General features: G+C 40.0%; 2 protein-coding genes across 4 annotated transcripts in view; one reads left to right on the top strand and one right to left on the bottom strand.

The window, feature by feature from the left end:
• gtf3aa (general transcription factor IIIAa) overlaps positions 1–5,342 on the top strand; it is a 6,913-nt gene extending 1,571 nt beyond the window's left edge. The window contains exons 2-9 of one of the 3 annotated variants that reach the window (XM_017460224.2): positions 117–217; positions 317–413; positions 1,116–1,204; positions 1,917–1,990; positions 2,527–2,607; positions 2,708–2,937; positions 3,645–3,695; positions 4,260–5,342. In XM_017460224.2, coding sequence (XP_017315713.1) covers positions 117–217; positions 317–413; positions 1,116–1,204; positions 1,917–1,990; positions 2,527–2,607; positions 2,708–2,937; positions 3,645–3,695; positions 4,260–4,484 — 948 coding nt within the window. In that variant the 3' untranslated portion in view covers positions 4,485–5,342. Of the gene's footprint in view, positions 1–116; positions 218–316; positions 414–1,115; positions 1,205–1,916; positions 1,991–2,526; positions 2,608–2,707; positions 2,938–3,644; positions 3,696–4,095; positions 4,231–4,256 lie in introns of those variants that run through there. The other 2 variants (XM_017460223.2, XM_047151787.2) reach the window with 2 other exon arrangements.
• mtif3 (mitochondrial translational initiation factor 3) lies at positions 4,330–8,564 on the bottom strand. The gene is made up of 4 exons (XM_017460244.3): positions 8,453–8,564; positions 7,303–7,787; positions 6,145–6,296; positions 4,330–5,734 (listed from the first exon to the last, which is right to left on the bottom strand). The coding sequence occupies exons 2-4, from the start codon at positions 7,784–7,786 to the stop codon at positions 5,489–5,491; spliced, it is 882 nt and encodes a 293-aa protein (XP_017315733.1). The 5' UTR covers position 7,787; positions 8,453–8,564; the 3' UTR covers positions 4,330–5,488.
• Between the last annotated feature and the right edge of the window lie 2,994 nt (positions 8,565–11,558).

Genomic DNA, 11,558 nt, shown 5'->3' with positions numbered 1-11,558 from the left:
AAAATGTCATTTTTAACGTCGGCGGTCCTGAAGTCAGCCCTGTGCTGCCGTTTTCCTTCCTGTTATTTTTGTGTTTGTTTGTGAAGGTCATAATAATGTGGTGATCTGTGTCGCAGAGGCCGTTCGGGTGCGAGTACGCCGGATGCGGCAAGTCGTTCTGCAGCAAATCTCATCTCGCTCGTCATGAGCTCACGCACACCGGAGAGAAACCCTTCAGGTGAGTGTTGAACACCTGAGCACTGTATTTGTAGATTTAAGATGGTCAGATCTCATTTCGCTGGTTATAATCCTCTGCTTTTTTTCCCCTCCGAACCAGCTGCGGTGAGGACGGGTGCACGCAAAGTTTCACCACAAACTTCAACTTGAAGAAGCACATTTCACGCAAGCACAAGCAGGAAGCCAAGATGTACACCGTGAGTCACTGTGATCTCTTCTTCTTCTTCTTCTTCTTCTTTAACCTTAAAAAGTGTAGTTTTAGCGTAACGTTTCTGCGATTTGATTTATGTTTTAAAAAGCAAAGTATCGCAAGCGTAGCCTCGTGATCCAGTCAGATCAACGGGTAATGTGTAGTGAACAATACATTTCATTAAAACAGTGACGTTTAAAAGAACATTTGGACCTTTAATCAGAAATCTTTTAAAAAAATAATAAAACGTTTTACATTTTCATCTAGAGATGCTATTTCCCCCGTTTAAGTTATTATTGAATGAATATTATCAAGTTGTATTTTATTTTAAGTGACTTATAGTATTGGCACCCCTAAAAATGATTTAATATGAATTACAGGGGTGCCGATCATTCTGAAATGAGTGTTTTTACAGGAAATATAAACGCGTTAATTAATTGAACTGTTTTCTGTTTCGGAGGGGGGAAAAACCCCATCAGTTTTAGATGAAACTACTAAACATCCCCATGTGTGTGAGCGCAAAACATCACTGGTTTCACGTGTTTATTATTTTGCTCATTTCCCGTCGACAGTGGCGTTAATTCTGATCTACGTGTATGATGACGGTATTCCAATACGTTCATGTTGTAATATCGTATTACATGAATAGAAGTATGATGATGATGATGATGATGATGATGATGGTCTGTGTATTTTCTTCTTTATTCAGTGTGTGTTTGAGGGGTGTGGCAAAAGCTTCAAGAAGAACAACCTGCTGAAGATTCACGAAAGCACACACACACTCCAGCTCCCGTACGAGTAAGCACGGCTCGCACGCTGTCTCTTTTTTTTTTTCTTCTACCTTTTTTCTACAGTTCGGCAAAAAATCATCACGTTCTCGCTCTCGCTTCACGGGCGACCTGGTTACGCTCCAGGGTGATGGTTTTTATTTAACAGCACCGACATTTCCATGCCGTAGTTCAAGCTGAAGTAAATCAGTCCTTCAGATCAAGCAAACGGCGCGATATTCTGAGGAATTTGCAATTTTTCAAAATGACCGCAGATTTGGGCCAAAATACTCGCATCAAAGTTTTGTCGCAAATTTTTTTGGGGGGAAACCGCAGCAAAATCGAGCATTTTTGGCCGCAGCAATGACGAATAAACCCCTGATGAATAAATCCTGTACGGACTGATGATAGTAGACACTGCTACAAGACACTGGGAGGAAGAGCTTAGATGGGGGCGGAGTCGTACAAAATGGCACTGGAAACAAAATGGATTCTGATTGTCTGATGACGGCCGTCTGAAATGACGTTTAACAACGTAGAGTCTTCATCAGACTATCAAGACTTTCAGTCACATCGCACTTCCACAGACCCTAGACCATAAAGAACCCCACAACAGTTTATCTGATTAAATGTAAAGAAGACTGTAAATAAAGCCACTTCTGTCCCCCCCAGTGATCTTACTGTGCGTGTAGACGTACGTTCAGTGTTTTTCTGAGCTGCTTCATAAACGCCTCTTTTTCCAGATGCACGTACGAGGGCTGCGACAGACGCTTCGCGAATCCCAGCAAAAGAAAACGTCATGAGAAGGTGCATAAGGGTGAGCGCTCGATATTTCCTACATAATTCTTACATGAAAATAAATGTTTATAACATGATGTATATAGGAGCATAGTATTATTATCATTATTATTATTATTATTATTATTATTATTATTATTTTTTTTTTTAGGTGTGATTGTTTGGTAGCATAAAAATATATATATATATATATATATATATATATATATATACACACAGACACACTGGTACAGTAGATGTGATTTTAATATATATATATATATATATATATATATATATATATATATATATATATATATATATATATATATATATATATACACACAGACACACTGGTACAGTAGATGTGATTTTAATATATATATATATATATATATATATATATATATATATATATATATATATATATATATATATATATATATTTTAAATCACATTTAAATGGATTTTAATTTTGGGGAAATTGCATGCAGTGTTAAAAGTGATGACTTAATTTGTCATTTTGTTCAGATTTCTTATCTTTCCTGAACGGTTTGTTGTTGTGAACGTGAGCAGGTTACCCGTGTCCGGCCGAGGATTGCTCATTCGTTGCGAAGACCTGGACTGAACTTACCAAGCACAGGAAAGAGCATAAAGGTCAAATAATAATACTAAAAAAAGGTACAAACAAACAAATTTAGGTTAAATTCAGTGATTAAAGTGGTGTGTGTGTGTGTGCGTGTGTGTGTGCGTGCAGTGAGAGTGCAGTGTGAAGAGTGTAAGAAGACGTTCAGGGATCAGTGGTTCCTGAAGCAGCACCAGCACGTTCACGCTGAAGTTCGGCTCGTGTTTCTGTGTCCGAGAGACGGATGCAAGCGTTCCTACACCACCGCCTTCAACCTGCAGAGCCACATCCTGTCCTTCCACGAGCAGCAGCGAGCGTTCAGCTGCCCCGAGCCCGGCTGCACCAAAGCTTTCTCCATGAAGGTATTTATTTATTTATATATGTAATATTATATATATTTATACTGTTGCAATTTTTTATTTTTAAAAAAAATTTTTTTCAAGATTGTGGTGGGGGGAAAAAAAAAAAAATCACATCACGATACGTGAGAAATTTTCTGTGAAACACGATACGCATCTGTAATAACCCGTAATAAAACTGCATGGATCACTTTTTCACTCTAAAAGTGTCTCGTTGTTGTTGTTGTTTGTTGTTGACATGCCGAGATGAAAACTCTGTGTTTACTGTTAGTCACTGCTGCATTAATATTATTACTAACATTATTATTTATCACTTACAAATTACTGCTCGTACGAACAGAATATTTTTCGCAGCTGTTATTGTAGTATATTAGATTATTAAAATACGCACCAATATCTTTATTTATTTATTTTTAAAGATGCAGCTTGTTTACAATTTATTTCGAGATTAGAGTTGAGATTGTTTGTGTTTTATATTTTGTCTTCTGCCTCGGTTAGACACTCGTAAAGCATTTTTTATTTTATTTTTAGCCGTTACTTTACAGTTAAAACGCATCAAAACTCCACTGGAATTCTTCAAGAGAGCCTGAGGGTAGTTTTATTTATTTAAAAAGGTGTACCAACTTATTTATTTGTTTTGGTGTAATTTGGCGTCTGAAGTGTAATGGTAATGATTTAAAATAAATAAATAATTTCTTGTGTTTAAACAGCTAAGTTTACAGCGTCACTCTGTGGTTCACGACCCCGAGAGAAAGAAACAGGTAATGACCGATTCCGTTTTTTCCCCTGACAGAACTTTGCATTTCACACGATGATGCAATGCCGCGTTCACGCTAGCGGGCGGTTTATTTACGTCCTGTGTGACGTAGCGACACGGAGCTGTGACTCCACAAACAATTTAACAGCATTGTTTAAGTGAAATTTTGTTAATTAACAAAATGTAAATGAGTTCTGACACGATAAGGCAGTAAATAACTGATTAGCTCGAGCTGATGTCTCTGACTGTTACATCCAATTAAGCTGAGTTCAGTCATGGAGAAGAAATTAATTTTTTCAGGGTTTTATCATTTTTAAAATAGATTTTTTTTTTCTTCTAGGATTTTATGTGTAGGTTATACATGAACCAGTAACCGTTTACCTTCTTAAATTTCCTGACTACAGTAGATAGGCCACGCCCACAACAGACAAACCTACAGCGATTGGTTGCTTGTTACCGTGAACGCAGGCCAGGTCATCGGCTTTACCACTGAATATTTGCTGACTCCAAGATGGAGATGAAACGTGTTTATTTTATTGATTTTTTTAAAAAAAATTTCATTCAGAAGAAACCCCGTCCGACACGATCACTGGCGTCTCATCTGAGCGGCTACAAAACGTCAAAAAAACGCCGGAAAACCCCGGACCTCGACGACTCTCCTGACTCTGTGACCAGCCAATCAGAAACCTCCAAATCAGACAGCAATCGGGCCGTTATCTCGTCAGAACCCGTCAAGGATGACGTAACCTGGCCATGTCCGATGGTGCTGGAATCGTCCGATCAGAGCCAGTGACGTCTGAAAGTTCTGTTGTTCTCATGTTCGAGCCACTTGTGTTGGAGAGTCCAACTGAGAAATCTGATAATCCAATAAATCTGATAATATAGCAGAAACCAGCCAGAGCTCTCTGAATTTGTGAATTATTTACTTGTTACAACCCCAATTCCAAAAATGTTGGGACGCTGTGTAAAACACATAATTAAATGTAAATAGAAACAGAATGCAATGATTTGAAAATTTCATGAACCTGTACGTTCTCCACAATAGAACATAAACATATCAAATGTTTTAAACTGAGGAAATGTACTACCTTAAGGAAAACATAAGGTAGTTTTGAATTTGATGGCTGCAGCACGCCTCAAAAAAGTTGGGACGGCGCAACAAAAGGCTGGGAAAGCAAGTGTTACTAAAAAGAAACAACTAGAGGAACGATTTGTAACTAATTAGGTTAATTGGGAACAGGTCAGTAAGATGATTGGGTATAAAGAGAGGATCTTAGAGAGGCGGAGTCTCTCAGAAGTAGAGATGGGATGGAATCTGGATGGAAACAGATGTTGCTCTAAAACCTGTATACACCTTTCAGCGTTGATGATGCTTTTTTGTGGCCAACAAACTCAAGATGACCGTATTTTTTTCTTAAAATGGTCAATTTCCTCAGTTTCGAACATTTGATATGTTTTCTAGGTTTTATTGTGAATAACATATGGGTTTGAGATTTCCAAATTGCATTCTGTTTTTATTTACATGGCATTTGGAATTGGGGTTATATGTAAATGTACCCCCAGAGTGGGGTAAACAGTAAGTTGCCATAGCGACGTGTTTAGAAAATGTCTGAAAAATTGAGTCTCCAATAAAACATGAACCTCAAAACAAGATATTTAGGAGGTTACTTTGTGTTTGTATCTTTTCTGCTTCCATCCCGATCTCAATAACGTTTTTATAAATCAATGCCACCCGAGTGTGTGTGTGTGTGTGTGTGTGTGTGTGTGTGTGTGTAAAGCTGTTTTATTGTCGTCGCATCACTGCTGCTGAGAGTCTCTGTCCCGCTCTGACGGAGATCCGGGCGGTTCCTGTTTCTCGGGGTTTGGTTCGTGGGTGTTGGAGGGAGTCTGTGCCGCAGGTCGCGTCCCCTGGGCCTGCAGCTCTTTAGCGGACGGAGGACGCAGGATGCAGCTGGCTGCTCGACCCTCACGGATGAGTTTGGGTTTGTTGACGAAGCCGAGCGGAGCCGTTATTCTCCCGACCATCTCGTCCAGAACCGAGTCCTGTGACCAAGAACAGAGAAGATCTCCTGAGCGTGTGCTGACTCTACACTCACATCACGTATTAGATCATTACCGTATTACTGTACACCTTCACCTGTAGCTAGCTAGCAGACTGAACTAACTAGCTCACGACACGATCTCAGACGTTTTGCCTCTGTGCTTTAAGGTTTACGATTGTGTTTATTTTATGACGTTATTTCAAGGACGGACACACAATAATAATAATTATTTAAAAACTCCTCGGAGATAATGATCTGTACGCTCTATCCCGAGTCCTGCTGGAGCTTAAAATTGTAAAAAGCGGTTCACAAATAAAACATTTACCATAAATTCTTATCCTTATCTACTAATTGTGTCCTAAATCACAGCATGAATGGTTTTATTTTCAGCCTGTAAACGTGTGAGATTACCAACGCCTGCTCGCTCCGGTCCCGTCTCGGCTTCAGGGTCAGTCTCACGTGGTGCTTTTTCTCCAGCCAGCTCGTTACCTGTTTCAGTTTTGTGTCCAGGTCGTGTGGAGCGATGTCAGAGGACAGAGTCAGGTCCTTCACCTGGACTACACCTGCAGGAGGAAACACACTCACACGGTTAAGTCCAATATCACCAGCTCACTGTCTCACCATGCTTCTCTATGCCTGTCAGTGTTCGTGAAGGAGGTGTGGCCTTTGTGTCAATCACTCCTTATAAAGAAGGCATGGCTTATGCACCCTTCGGTCCTATCAAGGAAGACCTCAGTCAGTCAGGCTGCTAGTCTTGTCGTTCACATGAAGGAAGGCGTGGCCTGTGTACTTGTGAGTACGGTAGGTGTGGCCTCTACACTTGTCATTCGTAATGAAGGGAGACATGTATCTCTGCAGCATGGAGTCAGCTCGATTCTACCAGCTATCTTCCTGAACCTTAGCCCCACCCACTTGCAGTGTAAGTCCCTCCCCCTTGCTGGTCTCCACCCCCTTGTAGTACAGTGGTGCGTTCAAGTCATGTCAGAAATATCGTATTTATGAGTTTAACGCACATGAACGCCACCACAAAGTCGTATTTGACTAGGATTTTGTTTGAGCCCAAAAACGTGGTGGAATCAATGGATGCAACGTCTTTAGTTGACGTTGAACTTATTGAAAGTTAATTTCCTACTCAACATACGACAGCATTGTACAATTACGATATAATGCGTAACGATAAAGTTTACAGTGGCTTCATGAATTGATTTAAAAACATCAAAAAGCAAAACACTTGATTTTTCTAGAAGTAGAGTTAAAAACCTCGCTGTATTTTTTGTAGTTAATTAAGAGAAGGTGAACCGCCATCTTGCTCCGACCAGAATGACTTGAACGCACCTGACGTCGTAGTTATGACTTCCAGAATCATAAATACGACCTTCCCAGGAGGACTTGAACGCACAGTGGGGTCCCTCAGGCTGTGGTGAAGAGCACATGGAGTCTGTGCCTGTCAGTCCCAGGAACATCACGTTATATACTGAAACCTATCTAAACTGTTGTTAAGTATATTTCTGTTACATCAACATCAGTTCTTAGAGTATGGGAATGATGTACACGCCCTACAGCACTCACCTGACGCCTTGGTTTTCTGTTTCTCCCGCAGTTTCATCTGCTCCTCGTGAATCTGTTTCCCGCTCATGAGCCGGTACACCGGAGGCTCGGCGTGCTCATTCACAGGCACCAGCTTCAGCCCTTTTTCATCCATGAGCCTCAGGGCGTCGGCCCGGTGCATGGTCCCCAGGTTCTCGCCCTCCTCGTCCAGGAGGAGCAGGTGGCGTTGGAAGATCTTCCTGCCCACGCTGCTGATGGTGGTTCGAGCTTTCGGGTCCTGTTTCTTCTTCTTCTTCTTCTCATGTGGTTCATCCTTGGCGGCGTCTCCATCGTCGCCCGCTACGGTGGAGAACAGTGTCCACTGCTGGAGCTGTATGCCCAGGTAACCCCATGTGGTTCTGTTAGACTGGGGTTTATACAGGAGGAGGACTGTCACTGGGTTTGTCGTGGGACACGAGGCTCTCGTTGCGCGGCACAGAGCCAACCTCAAACAACCTAAAGACATTCTGTGGAAGAGAACGAGACATGTTTGTCTGTTCCTTAGAGTAAAGGTGGGAAGAAAATCTTAAAATGAGTCAAATCTGGAAAATGGTCCCTTGCTAATATGAAAACATGCTAAGAATAAGACATAGAAAAGAAAAGAAAGGGGTAAAGTGTAGTAACGCAGTCGTTAAAGTTCTGTACTAGTGACCGGACGGTTGTGGGTTCGAATCCCAGAACTGCCGGAGAAAGAATTTTATTAACCGTTAGCTGAATTGTTAGAGAAAATAAGCCAAAAAAAATGTAAATGCAAAGACAATGTCAGTGCATGTTGGGTCGTGAATGAAACGTCACAGGAAAGTCATGTAGTTCAGCAATAGATACTGGAGTCGGTGGCAAAGCAATAAAGAGGAACGCACTTAATGCTGTAAAATAACTACACGTGCAAGCTTTTAACATTACCATGGATAAAAATCCCTACTTTCCCAACCTACTCTCCAGGTAATAAACGAACCCCCTAACTGATCAGGTTATTTTAAAGCGCGGTGCTGAATTCTGTCAAAACACAAGCATAACGCTGTTCAAGAAGCTGATGTAATGACGTGAGAGTCAAAAAAAATCCGCACAAAGACAGACATATTAATTCGCTATTAATTCCATTTAAAAAATGACCAAACTGAAAAACACAAACCTCTTCCCTGCAAAGTAATTCAGCCTTGAAACATGAACCTTCTCGTTTACGGGGAGAGTTTGCCCATCGGCGCGTGTTGATGACGTAGTGTCATGGCGTCCGTGTGTATCCGCTTCTGAGTCTGTAGTTTTCTCAACAGATTCACAACTACAAATCAGTCGCTTTCAGTGGACCGATAAGAAAAATATTAACGCCGAAGAAAAAAAGAGGTTCTTATTATACAGCTATAGTTATTATTATATCGACTTACTAGTGGAGTATTTAGTTATTTAAAATATATATTTTATTATTATTTGAATGTGAATTGTGTGTGTGTGTGTGAACTAATTAATTTTGTATCCCTATTTGAATAGCAGATTTTATTATATCTAAAAATGTGGAAATCACGTAACCTTTGTTATTATTATTATTATTATTATTCTGTCATGTTCATTTATTATAGGTGTACATTTATTTATAAAAATACCTAAATCCCAAATATTCTTCTACCTCTTCTTCTTATTATTATTCTGTCATGTTCATTTATTATAGGTGTACATTTATTTATAAAAATACATAAATCCCAAATATTCGTCTTATCTTCTTCTTCCTATTGTTATTATTATTATTATTATTATTATTATTATTATTATTATTATTATTATTTCTAAACGCCATTCCATTTTAACAAACATGAAAGTTGCTTCAGAGTCTGTTTTTTTTTTTCTTCTTCTCATGGAGCTGAAAATAAAAAGCACAACCTGCTAAAGAAATACATTTAAACTTAAATCTTTTCAATTTAGGAACAATCAGAACCATAATGACATAAAAGGAACGTGGGGCTCAATATAAAACTGCTGTGGTCGGGTTTTAGAGAAGCCGCTCAGCTGTACCTAACTCGAGTTGACACAGTTTGACCCAAACCGTGTGGCTCTGTGGCCCACTTCTCCCGCCCCTTTCTTAAAAAAACAACAACCCCAGAACATTTCTGTGGAGGTCTCCTGCTGCGTAATGCATTGATATGTATCAAAATTCTAACATTATTAATAATCCTATAATATAACTTGCTGCTTTGAACCTGAATTATTCCCAAAGGGTCTCAAAAGGGAACATCGCCTTTTCTTCTATAAAGACTCCTTTATCTGCTTAGTGTGTTTAGCTAAGGCTTAGTGATGAACAAAAAAAAAAAAGCTCACTACTGCACAAAAGTGCTTTTGAGCGTCTGTATGAGGAAGCCACCCTTAAAGGCTTGGAGTCGGAGGCGACGATGTGTTTTGTTGTTTGCTTTCTTTTTAATGTTTACCAGTGGAGTTTAGATTGACCCTGGCTGGCATGTAGCCCACTCCTTCACAAAGCGCATCTCCTTTTCCATAGACTCAATAATTAAGCAATAATAAAGGGTTTAAAATATGTCTCAGGCTTTAGAGGGCGAGGCAGTGTGAGCAACCTCAGGCCTCAATTCTATAGAAACAGTAAACCTAGAGATTTTACACTCAGATGAGCAGCAATGGATTAATTTGTTTAATGTTGACAGATACAAAGAGGCCCTAATCTGCGCTTTCTTCTGTGGCCTTTACCCAGAAAGCTACAGAGACACGGCTATGTTTCTCAGTCTCTCTGTCACCTGCCTGTCTACAGGTGCCTCTGGCAGCCCCCACCACCAGAACAGGAAAAGGCAGGGGTCAGAGGTCACAGTGCAGGCAGTTGCCATGTGAACTGAAAGAGAAAAAGAAATTTCATTTCAGAATTAAAAAAAACCCCGTCTCCTTTTCTCCTACCAAACAATGATGTGATCAATTAAAAGTAAATACATACAGGTGCATCTCAAAAAAATCTCAGAATATCGTGGAAAAGTTCTTCTTCTTTTTTTTTTTTTACACATAAAGTGAAATATTTCAAGCCTTTTTTTTTTTGTTTTAATCTTGATGATTACGGCTTACAGCTCACGGAAATAAATCCACTATATTATTTATTTTTTTTAGATGCTCCTGTATATAATAAGAGAAAGCAATGCAATACATGTATCGCACATGGCCTTTTCTTGTCATGCGATCTTCGTATCTGACCACCTGCTCCTTCCCGCATGAGAGTGAAAACTTCTTTTGTAGGGGTGCCATGATATCTCAGTCCCAATGCACATCTCCAGATCAAAATGTTTTGTCCTGTACCTGTGTTAAATACATCTGGCCTGTACACAACCTCAAGCGCATGATTCAAGCCAGTTATATTATCTCAAATTAACACGAGTATCTCATCATGCTGTCCCGAATTACCAAACATGGTTCAGGTTAAATGGGCCAGCCTTAATACACTATACATGGAGAATAGAAAAGTGAAGGCATCTAATGGATGCAGGAAAGACTTACAACGATCGTTAAATGATGTATTGGTGGATTTTCACTGCATTAAATGGTGTTTTTATGAAACATCTTAATAATCAGGGAATAAAGTAGACTGGAAAATGTAGAACATTATTCAGGTGTGCTATTTAGTATGTTCAAAGGTTTATGGACACCTCACCATCACATATACCAAATTATGTGGTTCTTCTGGTGCTACAAAGTTTGAGGCACACAATTGCATAGAACGTCTCTGTACGCTGTAGCATTACAGTTTCCCCTCACTGGAACTAAGAGGCCCGAACACTGTTCCAGCATGACGATACCGCTGTGCTCAAAGCAAGCTCCATGAAGACGTGGTGTGTGAAGTTTGGAAGAAGGTGGAAGAACTGGAGGGTCCTGCACAGAGCCCTGACCTCAACCCCATCTCTGGGATGAACTGGAGTCTCCTCACCATCACAACATCAATATCTGACCTCAACCTCGCTAACGCTCTTGTAGCTGAATGAACACAAATCCCCACAGCCATGCCCAATCTAGTGGAAAGCCTTCCCAGAAGAAAGAGTGGAGCACGTTACTGTATAACAGCAAAAAGGGGAATAAATCTGGAATGTGATGTTCAACGAACTCGTATGATTTTCAGGTGTCCGATCAGAAGTCCAATATTTTAACCATGGAGCTAACACTGCAATGTCATTAAGAATGAAAGTAAAGGCCCAAATTAGCAAACATGTCATTAAAATATCTTTCAGTCAGTTTTGACAAAAGGCATGCTTGTTTTGGATTTG

Source organism: Ictalurus punctatus, chromosome 28 (genome assembly GCF_001660625.3).
Source record: "Ictalurus punctatus breed USDA103 chromosome 28, Coco_2.0, whole genome shotgun sequence".
In the NCBI taxonomy this organism is placed as follows: Eukaryota; Metazoa; Chordata; class Actinopteri; order Siluriformes; family Ictaluridae; genus Ictalurus; species Ictalurus punctatus.
This window is presented reverse-complemented; position numbering and strand designations above follow the sequence as displayed.